The 23,322-nt window shown below is 38.6% G+C and overlaps 1 protein-coding gene across 1 annotated transcript in view; it reads left to right on the forward strand.

Annotated features, from left to right (window-relative positions):
• Tlk1 (tousled like kinase 1) overlaps positions 1-23,322 on the forward strand; it is a 108,926-nt gene that overhangs the window by 19,464 nt on the left and 66,140 nt on the right. Inside the window, exon 2 of the mRNA XM_057754848.1 lies at positions 10,823-10,941. Within this exon, the coding sequence (XP_057610831.1) occupies positions 10,823-10,941 (119 nt within the window). The remainder of the gene's footprint in view (positions 1-10,822; positions 10,942-23,322) is intronic.

Here is a 23,322-nt window from a genome sequence, read left to right on the forward strand (position 1 = left end):
TGCTCGGCTGTCAGCTTCTACTAATTACTCTGTTTTCATCAACATCTTAGGGCTTAAATTGCTCCACAGTCTGACCCAATTAAAGTCAGGCCTTTTGGCAGAAGCCAAGCACTGCCAGGCTTTTACATTATAGCTGGGTTTACCCCTAGAGGACTCTTTTCCTACCACTCTTTGCAGACCTACTACAGTTCTCTTGTTAAACTGACAGCTGCTCTTGAGTTTTGCATTTTCTGTTACTGTCATTGAACTGCCAGTTTCCTTTTACCTCTCCAAAGATTGTTTTTAATAGTTCGCTTAGGGATGAACTTCCTCAGTTTGTTTGAAATAAAGATGCCCACATGTGGCACTGCAGTGTCTTCTGGTTTTACGCATCACCACCTCAAACCTGTGCCTACTTTTGGTGAAGCCAGGAATGGAAGCAGTGAAAATGCCACCATTCCTTTAGGATCAGGGCACTAATGGGTATGGTAACCCTTGTTTAGAAAAATAAAACAAACCAAAAAAACCTCTGCCCTGCCAGTGAGTGTTTGGAGCCCAGGATTGTTGCTCTGTGCTCTCTTGTCTCTGAAATAGAATTTCTGCCTTCCCAGTAGGGGTTGGTTTGAGAAAGGAGCCCCATTCTTCTGATCCTTGCTTGTCTGGACTTTGCAGTGTGAAGTTGGACAGGAGGAGCAAGGTGGTAAGAAATGCTAGCAGCCTTCCCCTTCTATAGGGAAATTATGTCACTAGACTGGAGATGTGGGATCACCTGGACCATTGCTCTCATGGAGACCTCTCAAGAGGTCTTCTTTGATCAAACCATATTACCCTGGAAGGAATCCACAGCTTCTTATATTCAAAACAAAAGCAGAACTTCTTTTCCAAAGCAACATATCCTTAGACCCAATTTGGAAGTCAAGATCTTTTATGTTGGTTTAGCTTAGCAGCCCTCACAATCAAAATATCTCTTTGCAGTTAGCTCATTAATTGTCAAGAAATTCAAAGAAAGCACAATAGTATACATAAAATTTAGACTCTTTTTATATCTGTGTGGCTTATTATTTTTACTGTCTTTTTGAAGATTTTATTATCATTTTTTAAACTTTTTTTTTTATAACTGCCTATATCTTTTTCCTCTCTCTTCCAAACCTATGTACATTTTTAAAACATGGTGTGACCCATTTAAAGTTTTTTTTTTTTTTTGGTCTGAATCTGTCTTTATTGCATATCTGTAATCAATTTTAATCAGGAGAGTTTTTAAAATGCTAAGTGGGCATGGCTAGGACCAATGCAGCAGCTTTGGCTTTCCACCATGTTCCCTACCAGCTCTGGGAGCCATGTTCACTGCCCCTCCTCCTATGGGAAGCAGCGGGTCCATTCTGCCACCAAGCAGCTTGTAGCACACTGCCCATAAGCCCTTCTTGTCTGTATGAGTAGAAGCTAAATCCGCCATGCAGCACTCTGTGCTGTTTGTAGACACCTCTGTGTACCAAGACAGGAATCCTCTATGCTGTTTTCAAGCCTGAATGCTGCAGTGTCTCTGCACTGTGATCTCTATGAGAGACCAGGAACTCCAGTGTGACTCCGTTTCTTTGTGCTTAGAACCTGATGTGGATCCATGCCAGATGGTGGGCGCCATTTGTAACTGGATGTTTCTCTTTCACTGCCATTTCCCAAATAACCACTCAGAGGCTTAATATTAATTACAGTCTCTTTGGCCAATGGCTCAGGCTTCTTACTGTCGATAATAAAACTAACCTATTCTAATAATCTGTGTATCGCCACATGCCCTGTGACTTACTGGTAATGCTCTGGCATCTTATTCCTCCAGCAGCTTTTGGCATCTCCCTCCCTCCTTCCCTCCCTCTCTCCGCCTTCTTTTCTTTTTCCCTTTATCTTTGCTTGGCTTTCCTGCCTGGCTCTGTTCTGCCTTGCTGTTGGGCAGGTCAACTTTTTTATTAACCAATGGTAATAAAACATATTCAGAGCATATAGAAGGACATCCCATATCACAAAAACAAATAATTATCAACCTATTTGAAATTACAAATTAAACTTATATACCAATTAAAAAATTATTTCAAATCATATATGTATGTATGTATACGCACACAGTATCCCATTTCTGGTAATAATTTATATTTCTCCATAATGTTCACATAAATAATTGTGCTTTTAGGTGTCTTATGCCTTTCAAATGTAATTATAAATTATAACTTCTTAGACATTAATTTTGGTTTATTGCTGATAATTTAGAAACATAGATAATTTTTTATGTTGACTTGATAGCTAGCAGCCTTATAATTCTTTTACTTTTAAGGTTGTGACTTTGTTGAAGTAGGTGTGGCCTTGTTGAAGGAAATTAGTCACTGTGGGGCAGACTTTGAGGTTTCTTTTGCTTAAGTTTTGCTCAGTGTCACAGTCCACTTCTGTTGCCTTCTGATCAACATGCAGCCAGCACCATGTCTGCCTGCTTACTGCTGTGCTTCCCACCATGATGATGATGGATTGAACTTCTGGAACTATAAGTGAGCCACCTCAGTTAAATGTTTTCCTTATAAGAGTTGTGGTCATGGTGTCTATTCTTAGCAGTAGAAACCTAAGACAATCCCCAAACTCACCTCAGTTCTTTCCCACTTTTTGTGTCATCTTTTGTTGGTTGTTCTTAACTCATCAGTTCCAATTTGTGCTGCCCATAATTGTATGGGGCCATCTATCCTCTGTTAGGGTCCACACCCTTTTAAAAAACTGACTCCTTCTCCAAAAGCCAGTGAATGTCCATAGCTACTCAGGCATGTGAACTCCCCTCCCCTCCATGCTAGATGTTGACTGGCTTCTACTTGTGCAGGTTGTGTGCAGGCAAGCACAGCCACTGTGAGTTCATGGGTGCAGTGCTCCTGTCATGTTCAGAAGATACTGTTGTGCTTGGCCTCTCTGAAACCTCCACCTTTTAGAATTTTACTTAGTCTCTCCTCTCTCATGGGGGACAGATGTGTGTGTGTGTGTGCGCGCGCCTGTGTGTGTATGAATGTATGGTATTAATTGTCCCGTCGGTGGCTGAGCCCTTGGCAGAGTTGTGAGTTTCTGCATTTCCCACCATCCACTACACAAGGAGACTTCTCTGATGAGGTCTGAGAGCTGCACTGATCAATGAGTGTAGAGATAAAAGTTTAGAAGCCAACTTGATAAAATGTCCGTTTAGCAGAGTAAGATAGTAGGGTCACTCCTGGGGCCTCTGAGCTCCCCAACCACGGATTCTTAGCCAGATTTACAGTACCGGGGATATGTATCTTCCTCTGGAGTGGGCTTTAAATCAAGTCAGAAATTAGTATTGTTTGGGGGGTCTCCAGGACTCCCCTGAACACTTGAGAAATGGTGTCTCACACTTTACCCTGGGCATTTTATTTAGTAACCCGTGGTTTTCTGGGAGGAGCGTTATCCCCTGCATAGTGTGATTCCAATTGAACTTTATTATATGAAAACACACACACACACACGCACACACACACACAAAAAAAAAAAAACCTTACTTATAAAATGATTCTTCAGTGCCTGATCTGGAAGCTGACTTCCGCTGAGAAGATTGGTCTAGTTTATTAGCCACTAAATGCCGGAAGCTGCTACCTATTTTTATTTTAAATACACAAATTGGTTTTCAAAATTTGAATAACTTTTTCTTACCATTTTCTTTCTTTGTTTAGATTGCCTTTAGTTATGCACAGACTTTGATTAGAGTCAGCTTGTCAGTTGTAGACTGGAGTTGTAGACTGAATTTGAGGCAGAGATACTTTTTCCTTTAATATCTTGAAGACAATTTGTGTTAATTTGTGAACAGTTCTTTCTTCATGAATTAGTTATAATGAAGCTGATTGCAACGAATGTAAGATTGAGGACATATAACACATCATGTTACCTTGTACTAGTCATAGATTGGGTCATTGCATTAGGGTTCTTGATTGTTTTGGAAATGAATGTGATACAATACAGTCTTCATTCCTCGTCTTGTGAGTCTTTTTCATCATCTAAGAAGATGTGAAAATAATACAAAGTTTTCATAAAAGTGTTTATTAGTTTTTCCTTTGTGTGTTTGTTTACTGGTTTTGAAATGGAACCCATGGCCCCATATTTTTTTTTTATCAGCTCTCAGCTTTGTGTGTGTGTGTGTGTCTGTCTGTGCGCGCACACGTGCATGTATATGCTGTCTTGGAGAATGAACCAAGGGCCTCATGTATTCTTGGTATGCATATACCATTATGCTAAATCTTCACCCTATTGTACATTTTAATAGATCCAGAATTAATTTTTTCCTGTGTGATGGAGAATTATTCAGTCTTTGCCTGTGTAATATGATCAAATAAGGTAGGTAAGTGATAAGTTTACAGTGTTTAGTGCTGCATAGTATTTTACCTCATATGCTTCATAATATTGATTATATATGATGCATCCAGCCAAAGTCATTTCAACTTCTTTCTTTTACTTTTTTAAATCATCATTCATGTTGCAAGTTGCAGCAATGTCTTGTCCTTTTGGTTTGTGTATAGTAGCATTGGTCATTTAAAGGATCCCAAGTGTGGAATACATTTGGTATGTAGACGGCAGTGAAACAGTCTTCCCATCTTATTCCTCGGTTCTGTACGCTGCACTGTGCTGTGTGTGTGCCTTTCCTCCTTGTTATCTCATGCTCTTCCTGATGACAGTTGAATCATTAGATTCAGTTGTCAGCTTCAGAGCAGACTTCTGTCCTTAGAGCAGAGTCTCTGTCCTTACTGCTGGGTAAGCAGGCAAGTCCTGATGGGCAAACTCACCAGTGTCCTTTCTCCTTCACATCTCAACTGAGAGAAATCCTACACTGTGGAGATGGATCAGGTTGAAAAGGGCTGACTCACAAGCATGAGGTCTTTGGTTCTGATTCCCGGATTCCCACACTCACATAGAAGGTGAGGTGCAGCGTGTAAATGTGTAATCCAGGGCTGGGAAGCTGGAGACATGAGGATTATGGGGATTTCTGGCAACCAGCTTCAGATTGAGTGAGACATCTATCTCCCTCACCTCAAGTGGTGAATTACTCACTACCTCTTGTCCTCATACACAATTATCTGCACATCTGTTATGCAGACACACAAAGAAATTCTGAAGAGTTCTCCAAACCCTGTCTACCAACATTCTTTTCAAATTTAGTCTGACAGTTGTTTGTTTTGTCTCCTAGATGTTCTTCTGGTTTGCTGTTGTCATAAGCAGGTGTCTCTAGGGCCACAGCTAGGTATTTGCTGAAGGAACTCAGACTAGGCATGTACATTTCCATAGCTGAGGTTTCCCACATTTTGACATGTTTTTGTGAAGGCCATTTTCAGTTACCTAATGCTCCATCATATGGAACGTACTGTAATAAACTAGCTGGCTGTCAGACCGCTTTTTCAGTTCTAAAGTTTGTGAGTGTCTCACCAGAAAATATAGGGCGTTTTCAGCTTTTTGTTTTGTAAAATTTCATATTTATGTCGGGTATGGTAAATTTGACAATAAATTCTAATAAACCCCATCATACCTATAATAGGTGTGATACCTATTATGATTTTGTTGTTGGGCTGTTTGGTTTGAAACAGAGTCTCTCTATGTAGCCTTGGCTGACCCTAGTATTCATTTCCAAAACAGTGACTAAAATTTGAACACATGGCCTTGTGTCTTCGGCACCAAGAGCAGAGACAGAATTTGTCATATGACTGAGAGCATCCAGATAACAAATGAACATATATTGTGCTGTGGGTTTTGGTGAGAACTACCATTCTTATTTTCTCATCTAAAGCATTGTTGAGGTGAGGTTTTATTTTTCAAAACTGATGAGCTATTTTTTGGTGGTGGGGCATTGGATCTTGCCAACTTGGTGAGCTTCTAAATGTATGATGGCTAGTAACAGAAATCAAACCCAGACAGAATTGGATAGCATTTTAATGCATGTTCTTTCATTTAGCAGTCTGTTAACATTCACAAAATTTATCATATCATGAACTTTTTTTTTTTTGTCACTTTGAGGTTATAAATATCAGGAGCTATTGTAATGCACAGTCTTCATCGTTGGAAAAAAGGGAAAAAGATTCTCTGATAGAAAAATAAGCCAGAATGCTCACTTCAGTGCTAGGACTTAGAGGTGGGATATGTTTAACTTTAATGTGCATTTTTCATTATTGCTAGCAGTTTTGTATTCTTTATTTATTAAGGGCCCAAAGAGAGCGAAGTGAAATTGCTTGTTTTTAAAATAAAAATGCATACTCTTGTTCAGATGGCAAACAAATTGGCATTATGAAATAAATCTTGTCAGAAAATTATGACAGTTGAAAGAAAAATATTTTTAAATGATTGTGTAGGTGCGCCTGGCCCTCAGCAGAGTTTGGGGGCTTCCTGTGTTTCATTGTTTAATAAGGAGCTGTTATTTTGGGAGTGAAAGCAGGAGAGATGGATGGTGATGAGTGCATGGTGTGAAGACCCTGCCTGGCTGGCTTGACTGTCAGCTGTTATTGGTCTCTGTTACTTGTTTTGTTACTAGCTTATGTCCATGAAAATAAGAGAAAATAGACTTTGAATAACTTGTGTGCACACAAAAATCCCTGTGTGCACATATGTGCTGAAGCAAGTGTTGTGTGTATTAACTACGGTCTACCACAGAACTACATCCTTGACCTCTGAATGGAATTTGGATTATTTTGTTGAATTAAATATCAAAAAAGCAAAATATTGTTCTTATTATTCAGTAACAGTACAACTGGGATAGAGTATATGTTGGCACAATCAAGCATTCCCAGCTTTTGGGAGTATAGTTGGAAAATTTGAAATGAAGTATCTCATCATAGCATAATTTATTCCTTAAAGTAGAAATAAAAAAATATTAAGTTACCATCAAAACAAGTTTCTAAAGGACTCATTTGTTAGCTAAGCAGAGTCATTCACTGGTGTTTAGTTTATTAAATTGTTGGATCATAGAAGTCAAAAAATTATGTCCAGAGGCTTGTTTAAAGCTTGTAGCTTTTTAGCAAGAGTAATTGTTTTTAACACTTAAGGACATTTGGGGTGGCTTTGATAGTTAATTAAAAAGCAAGGCACACACAGGGCAGGGAACCCTGATTGCTCTTAGGGCTGATGAGGGAGGGGGACTTGATTGGGGGAGGAAAATGGGAGGTGGTGGTGGGGAGGAGGCAGAAATCTTTAATAAAAAAAAAAAAAAAAAAAAGCAAGGCACAGGGTATATAGTGGTTCTCCTGGCGCTTGAGCAGTTGACAGATGTTATTGATGCTACTCTATTGTTATTTACTAGAAAACTCACTGACAAGTTTAGAGTGGCAGAAAAATTAACCTTTGAGTATTCTTTGTGGAGTACTTACAGACAGGTATTTTCAAAATTGAGGAAACATGTAAACACAAACAAGTGGAATTCACTAAGATGTGCTACAATGAATAGTGATAAGTATGTGTGAAACAGATAAAAATTATGCAGATTCACAAAGCTAGTAAAAAAAGTAAGATGTTCAAAGCCTGTGGTTATTAATATATATTGTTATTCATCAGCAGATAATTTGCAGAAAATATGTGAATGACAAATGCCATTCATTCTCATGGCATTAAAGTGGCATAGTCTCCACGGATACTCGTTAACAACAAAAACTGAGTGTCCTGACTGGCTTGGTAGTGTTTTGTTTTGTTTTGACAGTTGGTTAAAGGTTGAGATTGAAATTTTTATGATCAAAGAGGATGAATCGTTACCAATTACTATTATCAAATACTATTATACTTTAAAAAAATTGTTTTTCTTCAGATTTACAGTTTTTTAAATGAATAGGACATTAAATTAGAAGATAAAATAGGATGTAGCTAGACGTATTCTCTGTCTTGCTGGTACCCCTGGGCTGGTTTCTCTCCTCCTGCCTGTTCCCGAAGCTGCTTATGAAATAACCACTCTGAGAGTTCTTACCAGGTACAGTTGTTTGGACAAAGTCTTAGGCTTCTTACTGGCTAGCTCTAATTATAAATTAACCTATTTCTATTAATCTGTGTATTGCCACAAAACTGTGGCTTACCAGTGTGGCATGTTACTCCTTTGGTGGCTACATGGCATCTCTTGATTCTGCCTACACTCTCTGTATCTCTGTTTGGATTTTCTGTCTGACTTTACTCTGCTAAGCCATTGGCCAAAACAGCTTTATTCATGAACCAATTAAAGCAGAAGGACATCCCACATCATATACATGCTGGGCATGGTGATGAATGCCTTTAATCCCAGTACTCGGGAGGTAGAGGCAGGTAGGTCTCTGTGATGTTAAGGCCAGCCTGGTCTGCAGAGTAAGTTCCACAACAGCCAAGGTTGTTACGTGCAGAAACCCTGTTTCAAAAAATGAAAAACCAAAACAAGAAACTAAACAAGGTGCACATAGTGAAATGTTGCACCCTCGTGTACACAAATGCCATCAGAGAAGGCAGAACACAGGTGTGCATGGGAGTAGTTTCAGCCCAATCTGTAGCCTTGGGCATTTTCAGATGGTGTAGCAAGCACAAAGGAAACTCCCACGTTTCAGAATCTCCTTCTTAACTGTACAGAAGCAGCTTCTGCTGACCTTAAATTGGTTCTATGCTATAGTGACACTGCAGGGCAAATGCCAGAAGAGCCTCCCAGTACAGTTCTACACTGGTCTTCCAAGTAATGAATGTCTTCAACAAAAATCACATGCTGGGTTTGGGATCAATATTCCCTGGCTGTTCCCATTCCAATGAAAGTAACACCAGGATCAGGAGCACTGGCTGCTCTTGTCTAGGACCTGGGTTCAGTTCCCCGCACCCACATGACAACTCACATCCATCTGTAACTCCAGTTTCTGGAGATCAAGACCCTTTTCTGGCCTCTACGTACCTGTATCCATGTGGTACACACACATACGCTTAGGTACATGCACATATAAAAATAAGTAAGATCTAAGAATGGAATTGATAGTGAAAATGTAAAACCCTGAGTGAAACTTCTGGGCTTCAGAACAGCCATTCCAACTATAGAAGTTCATTGCTCGTATAGTTAGGGACTGAATGAGTGTTTGGCTATATGAATTTAGCTGGATCATACTTTTATTTTTGAGTTAGTTACAACAAAGTGATTTTTATATTAAAAGACTAAAAGCGTTTTTTGAAGATAAATACAGAGACTCATTTCAGATTAGCATTTATGGGTGAGTATTTGCAAGAAATTTTGGGAATAGGAAACCCTAGTAATGAGGTATTCTCTTTTCCCCCAAATCTGTTCTTGCTAGCAGGCTTGTATTGTGGGATACTGTTCACAATGGCTATGACTTGAGTTTTATTCATGAAGTTTGTGGAAGCCTTTTCTCTTGTTAGGTAAATGTGTACATGATTTTGCCTGTTGGTCTACAGAGATCAAAATACTTAGAGTCTCTTTAAATAAAAAGTTGACAAATCTTTGTTTGACAGCAGAGCTTCTCAAATACAGAGTGCTCACAGCACTGGGCTACAAAAGGCCCCAAGAATCTGTATTGATTGAAAGCATCTTAGCTGATATGGTTACGTGTTAGCTAATAACTCTCCAGTGTTCTAGGTAGATTTTCAGGCCCTGCCAGTGCATTCTCTAAACACCCCTTCGGTGCCAGGACCTGTGCTAGGGCACTCTTCTTTTAAAAGCCTTTGAAAGTGTTAGAAACTGTTGAAGTGACAGATTTGGGTAAACATTTTTGTCTTAAATGCCTCCTCTCCAGGTGCATACTTCAAGGAACACCTATGGAAGGGTTCAGTCCTAGAAGAAACTGTACATTTGCAAGAACAATGGGAAATAAATTACCTTGTTATTGTTGGCTGGTCCTGGACAAAGTAGCGCCTGTTGTCTTTATCTTTTTTTTATTATTATTTTTTTAATTTTTGATTTTTTTGAGACAGGGTTTCTCTGTAGCTTTGCAACCTGTCCTGGTCTCGCTGTGTAGACCAGGCTGACCTCATAAATTCAGAGATGCCCTGCCTCTGCCTCCCAAGAGCTGGAATTAAAGGTGTGCACCACCACTGCCCAGGCTGTCTCTTTGTCTTTCTAAGTGCTGGTGCAGTACCAACCAGTTGTCAGGCCAAAGGAGAGGTGTGGATCACTCAGCTGCTTTGGAAACATGACTCCTAGTGTCGCTTCTCCTTTCATCTGAAATGAAAATGTCTTGCATTAACAAACCTTTAAAATTTTGATGAAGTTCAATTCATTAGTTCTTACAAAGTTGAATGTTTTAATTGTAAAATATATCTAATGTAAATTTCCGCCTTATTTCAAGGTGCTGAGATTTGAACTTCAGGCTCTGAGTATCCAGAGGAATTTTCCTTTTGACTTATGACATTTACGACTCACAACTAATGTTGTATTCTTCTCACCACTTAATGTATTAGAACCGAATTGACAATGTATAGGACTCTTTTTTCATGTTTTTGAGATATAATCCATGCCGCCTAGAGCTCTCTGTGTAGCCTAGGCTGACCTTCAACTCATGATCTTTCTGCCTCACCTTCCTTAGCCTTAGGATTGTAGGTATATGCCACAACACCTACCTTGTTTACATCCTTATAGTAGGCCAAGTGTTTTTGTGAAATCTTTATGTTTGTGTGCATGCTTGCATGCATGAGTGCATGCATGCTGAATTGGGTGTACTGTGGGCTATAGTCAAAAGTATATATCGGCTGTAAGAGCTTTGTTAAATGGGGTGTACCTTTAAATCAGAGTAGTTTTGAAGTTTTTTTTCTGTTTATAGCATTCATTTGTAAATTTTATTGCACTTTCACTATATGTAATGTATGCATACACACATGTGCATGTGTTGTTTTTTAATAGGTGCAATGGATGAGCTTCACAGTCTGGATCCAAGAAGGCAAGAGTTATTGGAAGCGAGATTTACTGGAGTTGCGACTGGGAGCACTGGGAGCACTGGGAGTTGCAGTGTTGGAGCGAAAGTGAGTAAAATTTTAATCTCATTTACTGTCCTTTCTTTGTATTAAGTGGTCTAGAACCTACTTGGTAGGGCTGTTGAGGCAGCTTGATGACCAGAGTTTAAACCCCAGGACTCTCATGTTGGAAGAGAGAACCAAGACTTACAAATTGTCCGTTGGCCACCATAGTGTGTGTATATACCACACACAGAGACTCACACACACACACACAAATATGAAACACTGAAACTACAAAGAATATTTTGTGCAGAAGCCTTAAATATATAAGTCAGACTGTTACTTTTTATGATTTTTATAATGTGTAGAAGAAAAGAAGTTAATATTTAGAAATCTGATTTTATTTGATGTGCAGAATATTTCTATATTAATGTAATGGTGTTTGGCAATTCTTTCTATTAATTTCTTGAACAAAAGGTCTTGTCTCTATCTGTCTATATGGAAGTGTTGTCCTGCTTTTCCCATAGTAGTTTCTAAGTGTGAGGTTTAAATGAATTTTTCATTCTGTTTTGCATCAATTTTTGCACAGAGTGAGAGAAAGGAATCCAATTTCCTCCTGCATGTGGATATATAGTTTTCCACACCAAATCTGAATAGATTGTCTTTCTCTCCAACATACATTTTTATCCCCTTTGTTGAAAATTACATGGCTGTCCCCATGTGGGTTTCTCTGTGTCCTCTCTTTGGTTCATCTCTGTGGGTTAGTCTCATTAGCATGCTGTGTCTGTTTCAGGTTTGTAATATAATTTGAAATCGGGTAATGTGATACCTCTAGCCTTGTTCTTTTTGCTTAGGGTATCTTTAGCTACTTGGTGTCATTAATATTTCTATGTGAGTTGTAGGATTTTCTTTTCTTTTTCTGTTTTTGTGAATGTGTTTAGTTTTTGATGGAGGCTAGTGTTTAATCTGTAGATTGTGTTTGGTACTGTAGCATTGTCACAATATTAGGCTAGTTCTAGAGATTTATCTTGTAGTTTCTCCAATTTGTCTTTAAGGCTTTCATTGTAGATTTCTTTCACCTTCTTTGTTAGAGATCTGTATCTGTATGTCTACTATCTGCACACACACAGAAACAGAAGTTTTAAATTTTGTACCATGCTGTATAGTACATCATGAATGGCACTGTGTTCTTGATTTCCTTCTCAGTATTTGTTTTTGATATATAGAAAAGCAACTGGTTTTGTATGTTGAACACATATCCTAATATTTTGTTCAAAGTCTATCAAATCAGAGTTTTCTGAATCTTTAGAACTTCTTGAGTAGGGAGCATGTTATCTGTATAAGGGGTAATGTGAGTGAGTTTGTACCCTATTCATGTCTCCTTTATTTCTTGTGTTTGTTTTTTTTTTTTTTTTTGTTTGTTTTTTGGATTTTTCAAGACAGGGTTTCGAATTTCATTTTTTTCTTTATCTTTTAGTGGAATGTTCCTCTTCACTTTTTATTTTCAGTTGTTCATTGCTGTCAAATAAAAAGTACATTTGAATTTTGTGTGTGAATATTGTGTCCTGAAACCTGATTGAACTTACTTATTAGCTCTGCTAGTTTTGCCAAAAGTAGTTACTCAGTGTTTCTATGTACAGGATAGGCAGAAGAGCAACTCGCGTCACTTGTCAGAAGAGACCCTGGGATTGACATCCTTCACCATAGACTTGACCAAAAGAGAAAGTGCTGAATACCATATCATCCCAGATGCTATATTATTTTACTGTTGAATTGTCCCCAAAGGGAAAGAGAGTTTGGATTGTGTATGCACTTAAAATGTCATTTTCCTAGTTTGGTGAATTTTTCTGGAAGGCACAACTGCCTTTCTTAGAAATTTTTAAATGGTTTCACATAGTTTTCGAGTTTATTTAGTATATTAATCTCTGTTTGATTCCTGCCTTTTAGCCCAATTCTATTCTTCTCCTCTCCATTTTTTTTTTCACATTTGTACTTTTATGTAGTCTAACAAGCAGTTTTTTCCTATCTTTTCTTTTGACTGTAGCTGACCTTGTTTCTCATGTCCTTGACCCCTTCTGCCATCAGACTCACCACTATTTGAGATGAAGCAGAATCTTGAGACTGTTTCTTGGAACTTAGGTGGGCCTTCTGTTTCCTTCCTGAAGCCTAGAGGTCCCCGAAAATACTTGATTGGATCACATCTGATTATTTATTTTCTACTAGACTGCTAATATGTCAAGGACCAAAACACTTGCATATCTAATTTTTTTTTTTTTCTTTTTCGAGACAGGGTTTCTTTGTGGTTTTGGAGCCTGTCCTGGAACTAGCTCTTGTAGACCAGGCTGGTCTTGAACTCACAGAGATCCGCCTGCTTCTGCCTCCCAAGTGCTGGGATTAAAGGCGTGCGCCACCACTACCCGGCTTTGCATATCTAAATTTGTGGGATGAAATAATTTAAAGAGTTCGAAGCAGGGCCAGAGATGGCTCAGTGGTTAAGTAGTGCCTGCTCTCCAGGGGACCTGGGTTTGATTCCCAGTACCCATGTTGCAGCTCATAACAGTCTATAACTCTGATCCTAGGGACTCTAAAGCCCTCTTCTGTCTTCTATGGGCAGGCATGCAAGTGATGCACAGACATACATGCAGACAGAACATAACTGCATAGAAAACAATAGAAGTAATTTTTTTAACTTAAAAAAAATAGAAATTAAAATGGTATGCCTGATTCTAATGTGGGTTGTGGGTGGTCCGAGACAGGGTTTCTCTGTAACTTTGGAACCTGTGCTGGAACTAGCTCTTGTAGACCAGGCTGGCCTCGAACTCACAGAGATCCTCCTGCCTCTGCCTCCTGAGTGCTGATTGATTAAAGGCGTGCACCACCACCGCCTGGCAGTTTTGTTTTGTTTTTTTTTATTTACTTTTACTTGTACTAAATATTAAAGCTAGAGCCTTATACATGCTAGACAAGTACTGTGCCACTGAGCTGTATGCCCAACTGAAGATTTGTTTAGAGACTTGCATTTATTCTAAAAAGTATTAGGGAAGCCTTCTAAACTTGCTTTTGTATTACTGTTAGCCAGAGCTAGCAAGGTTTCTGGAAACAAAAATACAGCCACTGTTTGATTTACTAATAATATTCTTTACCTCTAAGCTGATGATATCAGGTGAGAATAAAAACAAAAGCCATCTGTTTCATATGTGTTCGCGTGTGAGGAAGCCAGGGTCTTGTACGTGGTAGGCAAGTTCTCTACATTTAAGCTGTCTGCCTAGCATCTCAGCATATATTTTAAAGTTTTCATTATGTGTCAGTTTTTTTTAATGTTCTTGGTTTTCAGGCAGAATTATATATACCTGTCTCAGATATCTTTTGTATTTTGTTTTTGTTGTTTTTTTGAGACAGGGTTTCTCTGTAGCTTTGAGCCTGTCCTGGAACCTAGCTCTGTAGACCGGACTGATCTCAGACTCACAGAGATCTGCCTGTTTCTGCCTCCCTAGTGCTGGAATTTTAAGGTGTGCACCACCACTGCCCATCTTTGTCTCAGCTGTCTTTTAATAGCCATTTAATAATAACCAGAGCAGAATAGGTGTAGCTATTAACATGTATGTAGGTATTGGTTTACACAGTTATCATTGAACCTAGTTTATAGGAGTTAATAGGCTTGTTAGAATGTTTTGTAAATTAAACCTATATTTCAAAACATTCTTTTAAAATATGAGACGTTTTAACTGAATCTAGTAGCCTAATGGATATCTTTTCTTCTTCTTCTTTTTTTTTTGTGTGTGTGTGTGGGGGCATTGAGGGCAACTTTTTCTGTGTAGCTCTGTCTGTCTTGGAACTAGCCTTGTATAGCAGGCTGGCCTTGAACTCACAGAGATCGGCCTGCCTCTGCCTCCTGAGTGCTGGGACTAAAGATGTGCATTACCACTGCCCAGCAATTGATGGATATTTTGAAGTAGTCTGTCAATGAAATGAATGTCTAAGGAAATGGGAACATATACTGGGTTTTTTTTCTTATATTCATAGGTTCAGACTGAAATCTAAGTGCCTGAATTTATTGTTTAGAATTAATGGAAAACCAACAGAGCTAAGAGCACAATAATAGTTGGATATTTGGCAGCTAGCAGAGCTAAGAACAGAATAATGACAATGCTGATTGAAATTGGATTGGAACCAAAGCCTAGTCCACTTGACAGTCTTGTTTAGAGCTAGTGCTAGTCAAAATTCCTGGTTAAATGCTAAGTTGGACAAGTCATCTTGTCTGAATTGATGATTTCATTTTCTTTTGTCCAGTCCAGATTTTTTGCTAAACCATTTTGAAGTGGTTTACATTTTATACCAATATTGATTTTTATTTACAGAAAAAGAATCCAGATTTTTAGCTATCTCAAGGATGGGAAGAAACTAACAGGCTGATTCAGGGGCTGAGGAGATAGCAGAAGGCCATCTTAACCGCAGGAACTGTTTCCCTTCTGATTGTGGTGTTTGTCAGGGACCCCAGCCCATGAGTAACACCTTTTACCTCTTCCCTGTGCTTATGCCACTCTGAGATCCCAACCTCTAGAGCAGTCCTTCTCAACTGTGGGTTGCTCCTGTCTCAAATATTTACGATTTACAACAGTAGCAATGAATATTATTTTATGGTTGGGGGTCATCACAACATGAGGAACTGTTTTAAAGGTTTGCAGCATTAGGAAGAATGAGAACCGCTGCTCTAGGGGAAAGAGTTGCTGAGTTTCATGTTGCTTTTGTGTTTTCTCTCATTTTTAAGCATAGGCATGGGTCAGGAACTTAGAATGTCTGTAGTATGTAGGCAGGTTAATTTATAGTCCCACCAGAAATATAAGACAGCATGAAACAAAGGAACCTTTAATGCTTGACTAACCTAAAATCAGAATGGAGGTTGAGTACCTGAGGCGGGAAGTGTTAATTGTGTAAGACTTAGTTTTGAATTCAAAATTGAAACAGTGCTTTTTAGGGAAGCAAGGACTTTTTATATTAGATAAGCATGGTTAGATGGGGGCATCTATTGGTGAAGTACAGCATTGCATTCAATTCTTTCACCACCCCCCAACACACAAACCTTGAATTTTCATACGGCCTGTGTAGAAGCATTTTGATAACTTTCTGTACAGGGTTAAGTCGTTAATGTATGTAGTCATATGAGTTCTGCCACAAATGCTTTTTCTAGCTCTGTCATTATGGCGCTCAAGGAGCCATAGACCCAAATGCCACCCAGTGTTTGTGACTGATTATATTCCAGTGAAACTTTGTTCAAATAGTTTGATGATCCGGCTAGGGTGATGATCCTTAATATTTCTATGGCCTAATTTATGCTTACTATATACATAGGGACTTAATAAATAAATATCTACTTTTTAAATCTTAAGTGTGAATGTGTGCTGTGCATGTGTGTGGCGAGGCCAGAGGACAATTTTGGGAGTTGATCTCTCTTTACACTGATTACATGAAGACTTTTTAAAATGTGAAGTCATTTAAATTAGGAAGTTAATTTTTAAAATTTAGTAGTCTCAGTTTTAAAAAAATGTATCTGCTAGTTTAAGTATTATTCTTTAAAGTCTTGATAAGATTACCAGTGAAAGCTTTAGCTGCCATGGAAATGCGAATCAGAACTGTGATGGGGTTTCTTCATCTCACCCTCACCAGAAAGAAATTCTGAGTCACTGCCTGTGGGAATGCAAATTAGGATGGCCATTGTGGAGAACCAACGGAGATAGAAGATACCTTAAAAAACAAACAAAAAAAAAACAGCCGGGCGGTGGTGGTGCACGCCTTTAATCCCAGCACTCGGGAGGCAGGTAGAGGCAGGCGGATCTCTGTGAGTTCGAGGCCAGCCTGGTCTACAAAGGGAGTTCCAGGACAGGCTCCAAAGCTACAGAGAAACCCTGTCTCGAAAAACCAAAAAAAAACAAAAACTAAACAAAAACCTAAGTGTACAGGGTGGACTAGCTGTCTTGCTTCTAGAATATACTCAAAGGAAAGGAAATTAGTGTATCAAAGAGATATCTGAATGCTGATGCTTATTATAACACCAATCAGTGCTGTAGGAATTAAGATATGCATTGATAAAGAAAATCTCTCTCACACACACACAGAGGGAGAGAGGAGGGATATTTTTTAGTTATTAAAAATGAAATTTCAGGACAAGAGAGATGGCTCAGTGTTTAAGAACCTTAGCTTCTCTTCTAGAGGACCCAGGTTCAATTCCAAGCATCTGCATGGCAGTTCATAACCATGTGTAACTCTAGTTCTAGAAGATCTGACACCATCTTCTGGCCTCCATGGGAACAACACGCACAGTACACAGACATACGTTCAGAAACAATTCATCCACATAAAATGAGAATAAATAAAATCTCAAAAAAAAATTAAGTTTTATCAGAACTGTGAATGGCTCAGTGGTTAAGAATATTGGCTACTTTTCCAGAGGTCGGGTTCCCAGCACTCACATGGTGCCTGTATTTCTAGTTACAGAGAATCTGATGCTTTTTTCTGGATACTTTTGTACACTTACGACAAGCTGGCACAAACATATACACAAAAGTAAAAATAGACTTGTTTGTTTTTCGAGACAAGGTTTCTCTGTTGCTTTGGAGCCTGTCCTGGAACTAGCTCTTGTAGACCAGGCTGGTCTCAAAAGCACAAAGATCCGCCTGCCTCTGCTTCCCGAGTGCTAGGATTAAAGGCGTGCGCCACCACTGCCCTGCTCAATAAATAGACATTTTAAAAGATAAACATTTGCCATTTGTGCCAAAACTGGAAAGACTCTAGAGGACATTGGCAGGTGAAATAAGCCAGCTACAGAAGAACAAGTATTGCATGTCTTCTGTGCTGTGTGGAATCAAGAATTGATCTCAAAATAGAATTACCAAGAGTAAGGAAGAGGAGAGGGAAGAGTAGATAATGGGAAACTGGGAAGAGCGAGTTGGACAGGTTCTGATAGCTTACAGTACCATGAGAGTGACTCTGATTTGTGCCATCTGTTTCTTACTTTGTATGGAGCCGTGAGAAGGGAGCTGCAGCAGGTGATCAGAATTGGAAGTGACAGTTACCCTGATTTGACTGTCATGTATTGAAATACTGTGTTTGCATTAAGTAAAAATTAAGTAAGTAAGTGATTAAATGGTCTCTTACAGAAGTGAGTGACATTGGGATTAGGAAAAATACTTTTTGGTAACAGCTTAACAAAAATATATTTTCTTTTTAAATTTTTTTATTGTTTTTATTGAGCTATATCTTTTTCGTCACTCCCCTCCCTTCCTCTCCCCTCCCCTTCTACCCTCTCCCATGGTCCCCATGCTCCCAGTTTACTCAGGAGATCTTGTTTTTTTCTACTTCCCATGTAAATTAGATCCATGTATGTCTCTCTTAGGGTCCTCATTGTTGTCCAGATTCTGTGGGATTCTAGGCTGGTTTTTCTTTGCTTTATGTCTAAAAGGACTTCTGATTGAGTACATACGATATTTGTCTTTCTGGGTCTGGGTTACCTCACTTCATATGATGTTTTCTAGATCCAACCATTTGCCCACACATTTCAAGATGTCATTTTTTCCCACTGTATAGTACTCCATTGTGTAAATGTATCACATATTCTTTATCCATTCTTTGATTGAGGGACATTTAGGTTGTTTCCACGTTCTGGCTATGACAAACAATGCTTCTATGAACATAGTTGAACAAAATATTTTTATATGATTAATTGTAAAACAATAATTTACTTAAGTTAGCATACTATTTTGTTTATTTTGTACATAGAATTTGCAGATTACTTCTATTTAATGGCAGGTTTTATGGTTATTTGATAAAATATTTTTAAGATCTAGCTTCAGTCTAAGTTTTAAAATCAAAGAACAAAAGTATTAAGTAAATCACTTCATGACACAGGGCACTATGGGAAAGTACATCTTAATTCTGACCCAGCAGGTAAAGTTAAGAAAAAATGCTATTTATTGAGAAATTGCTGGTTTTACTATCCAAGGAATCTGTATTAAGACTGTTAACATTCAAATAATTGACCTTAAATAGGAATACCTAGAACAAGATGATGTGACTTATATATGTAATCCAAGCCTAAGAGGTCAAGGCAAGATTGTAACTATAATTATACCATCATAATCCATACAGTAGTGCTGGGGCCTTTAAAATAAATAGCAGAGCTCAATAGTAGCGCTCCCCGTCTGTAGGGAATGTTTCATTATATTTGCTTGCACAGCTTACTATGTTACCACCTCTGATATGGGAATAAAGATTATTCTTAGATTATGAGGATACACTTGGTCAAGTTACTGGATACAATCATTCCAAAATTAGTAATATTTTTACATGCCAAAAATGGAAAGTAAGTTTTTGAAAACATATTCTGTACAAGAACATAAAAATGATAATATACTTCAAAACACATATGACATAGATGCTTGACAGTTTCTCTGAGGGCTGTAAAGTGCTGAGAAGTAAAAAATATATCTGAATGAATGGGAACTGCAGTACTTAAGAGGGGAAAGACAGACTTAGTGTTATAATGCTGTCAGCTCTTGATACGTTATGGTTTGTAGATTAGTGCACTATCAATTAAAAATTGCAATGTTTGGGAAGGTTAAAAATTAATAAATTTTCAAAATTTGTATCAAAATATAAAGGTCAAGGTGCCAACGTATGAGAACATACTTGTGAATTTAAGGCTAGGTGGGGCTAAGGAACTTTTTGAGATAATATTTAAGGACAGCTGGGGGAGTTGTACTATTAGATGCCCAGAAATGTGATAAATTAAGACAGGGTGATGCCAACACAAAAGTAGAAAGTAACAAAGCAAGTAGAACTCAACAACAGATCCCTTATGTAATGTCTTTGTATTGTAGAAGGCAAGGAGCTAACTGTTAAATCATCCAATCTTTTGCCTTAACAGAAGTATATGGCTATGCCTTATTTAATTTTGATACTAAATTAGTTCTTTAATTTATGGCTAAATTAGTATTTCAGTGCTTACATTTTTTGCTGTAAATTTATTCATAGCTGAACTTAATGACTCCATTATTACATTTCCTTTGTAAACCTTTTTGTTTTCTCCACAGTCAGCAGTTATTTATTGAATTAGTGTAATCATCCATGTACTTCTATAGAGAGGTGCAGACATCATTTTAAAACTAGTTATTCCCCTCTTTTCCCTTGTTCTTTAAACCTCTCCTTGAAGTATTTCGTTCATGTTTTCTGACCGAGGCGGTGTGCTCTGTTCTTCTGGGATATGTATTATCCTAGAATCACTCCTCTAACCCTGAGGATTTATTTCCGTCTGAGTGTATTTTCCCTGTATCCCATCTCTTCTGTCTCTTGGGTTATTTCTTTGTTTTGGTGGGGCACATTCTCGAGTCACTTCCTTTGGAAAGGAATGTGGTGAATGTTTTGAGACCTTTCACATTTTCTTCCCATAATTTTTTGTTTATCTATCTAGGAATAGGATTCTAGATTGGAAATCATTTTCTCAAATTTAAAGCATTGTTCCATTGCCTTTTAGTTTTCTGTGTTCATCATTCTTTTTTTTTTAAATATTTATTTATTTATTCATTATGGATACAATATTCTCTGTGTGTATGTCTGCAGGCCTAAAGAGGGCACCAGATCCTATTACAGATGGTTGTGAGCCACCATGTGGTTGCTGGGAATTGAACTCAGGACCTTTGGTAGAGCAGGCAATGCTCTTAACCTCTGAGCCATCTCTCCAGCCCTGTGTTCATCATTCTTAAACCATTCTGATTTCTGATCCTTGTGAATGAATTGCTTCTCTTCTGAAGCATTTTAGGATCTTGTTTTTATCTCTAGCATTTCATCTTCATTACAGATACCTTGAGCTTGCTTGGTTCAGCAAAAGCATCCTTCCAATTTAAAGGTGTCTTTATTTATTTATTATATCTATTTGTGTAGGTATGTTCACATTGATATAGGTACTTAAAAAGGCCAAAAGAGGGCACCAGATCTCCCGGAGCTGGTGTTAGAAAAGGTTGTGAGCTTAACGTGTGCTGGGAACTAAACTCAGCTCCTCTAGAAGAGCAGTGGATGCCACTGAGCCATCTCTCTTCAACCCTTCTTTCTAATTTATAAAATTCACGCCTTTCAGTTCTAGGAAAGTTTGGTTCATCATCATTGTCACAGTCATCATCCTTCCCTCCTTCCTTCTCTCCTTCATTTCTCTCCACCACCACCATCCTCCTTCTTTCTTCCCTCCTTCCTTTCTCCTCACCACCACCACCACTCTCCTTCCTTCCCTCCTTTCTTTCTCTTCACCACCACCATCTTTCCTTTCCTTTTCCTACCTTCCCCTACCATTATTTGAACCAGAAATTAGTATAGTCTAGTTTTCCTTGTGATTGTTTGGTTTCTTCTGGAGAAGGTTTCTTTAGCTTCTTAAAAAATATTTATTTTATGTGTATGGATATCTTGCCTGTCTGTAAGCATATCATGTGCATGTGTCGGATTTCCCTGAACTGGAATTAGAGATGGTTGTAATTCACCATGTGGGTGCTGGGACTGGAACTGGGTCCTCTAGAAGAACAATCAGCACTCTGAGCCGCTGCTATCTGTCCAACCCCTTTCAGGTCTGTGTCTTTGTTTTTGTTTTTATGGTGGTGGGGTGGTGGTGGTGATTTCCATTTCCATTTTCATTTTAAGTTTCCAGAGTAGTTTTTCTTTTCCTTTTTCTTTTCTTTCCTTCCCTCCTCCTCCTCCTCTTCCTCCTCCTCCCTTCTTCTATTTTCTTTCTTCATCTTTGTCCTTGCCTGGATGAACTCTTTCTGATTCTGTTTTTGAAAAAATTCTTCTGTTTTGTTTTTCAAGACTGGATTTCTCCGTTAACAGTTCTGACTGTTCTGGAACTTGCTCTGTAGACCAGGCTGACCTTAAACTCACTGAGTTCACCTCCATCTCTCACGTGCTGGGATTAAAGGCCATCATCAGCTGGCTTATTTTTGAAAAATTTTAATTTTGTGTGTGTGTGTGGCGGGGGAGATGCGGGTCAGAGGATCAAGGTCAGGTTGTCAGACTCAGTGACCAGCTCCTTTACCCACTGAGTCACCTCTCTAGCTCTCAGATATTTTACTTTGATGTACCTAGGTGTGATTTTTCTTGTTCTTGTGGGAGAATTTGTGAGCCTGTAAGTTTATGTCTTCACCAAGTTTGTGAGTTTCCATTCTCTCTCTTTTTTTTGCCCTTGCTCCTTTGTCTCTCTTGTGACTAATTGCATGTAAGTTGGATTGCTTTCTGGTGCCCAGAGGACACTATAATGCCTGCCTGTTACCTAGTTTGGATAGCTCTGCCCCTGCACTCTGCTGTTCTGCCTATGCAGTGAGTGAGGGAACTTTCGAGTTCTGGAGTCCAGTCTGTCTCTTCTCTAGTTTTATTCTTCTGATGAAAATTCCGGCTTGTTCATATCTTACAAGCGGGTGTAACGTGTCATTTGAGCATGTCTGTAGCTACTTTGAGGTATTTTACTTATTTTCCATTATCTCTGACAAAATGACTGAGTGGTGTGTTCTGGAGAGTGTTGGCTTTTTTGGAAATCGTTTTTACAGCAGCTACTTATTAGGACAGCACAACTGTGTTGCCACAGGGTACCCAATCACCACATTGCTTCTCAGGGTTTGCAGACTTCTCTGAATTGCTTAGAGTTGATCTTAACACAGATCAGGTCAGCTAGAGACGAGCACAGAATTGTTGTGCAAAAAGTTAGAATTTTTTCTTTATGGTTCTTTATTTTCTACATATTTCTTCATTCTTCATGGCTGCTGTGCTATCCAGAAACCATTTTTCCTAACCAGTGAAACTGAAGATTTTGATTCAATCTGTAGTTGCTCTGGTGTAGTTCTTGTGTCCAATTCAAATTCAGAACTATATTATTTTTATTTGAATCTCTGTCTAGTATACTGAGATTTGTGGCTCTTGAAGGATAATGCAAATGGTATGATTAGAATATCCCCAAATTGTTTATTTGGTCCTTGCCATTAAGCAAACAATACTCTGTTGCTTCCTTTCAGTGCTCAGAGGTTCAGCTCTTCATTGTGGTTGTCTGAGCAGTGGTTCCTGATTGTATTCAGATAGCAGTCGCTGTCTTAAAAATCCCTTTTACTGATTTAAAATGTTATGCTCACAGTTGCTTTCCTTTTTTTTTTTTTTTTTTTTTTTTTTGGTTTTTTTTTGAGACAGGGTTTCTCTGTGGTTTTGGAGCCTGTCCTGGAACTAGCTCTTGTAGACCAGGCTGGTCTCGAACTCACAGAGATCTGCCTGCCTCTGCCTCCCAAGTGCTGGGATTAAAGGCGTGCGCCACCACCGCCCGGCAAAATGATTTTACCATTATGTGGTTGCCAGGAATCAAACTTCTGACCTTTGGAAGGGCAGCCAATGCTCTTAACCACTGAGCTATCTCTCCAGCTCTTCACAGTTGCT

This window comes from Chionomys nivalis, chromosome 22 (assembly GCF_950005125.1).
Source record: "Chionomys nivalis chromosome 22, mChiNiv1.1, whole genome shotgun sequence".
Classification (NCBI taxonomy): Eukaryota; Metazoa; Chordata; class Mammalia; order Rodentia; family Cricetidae; genus Chionomys; species Chionomys nivalis.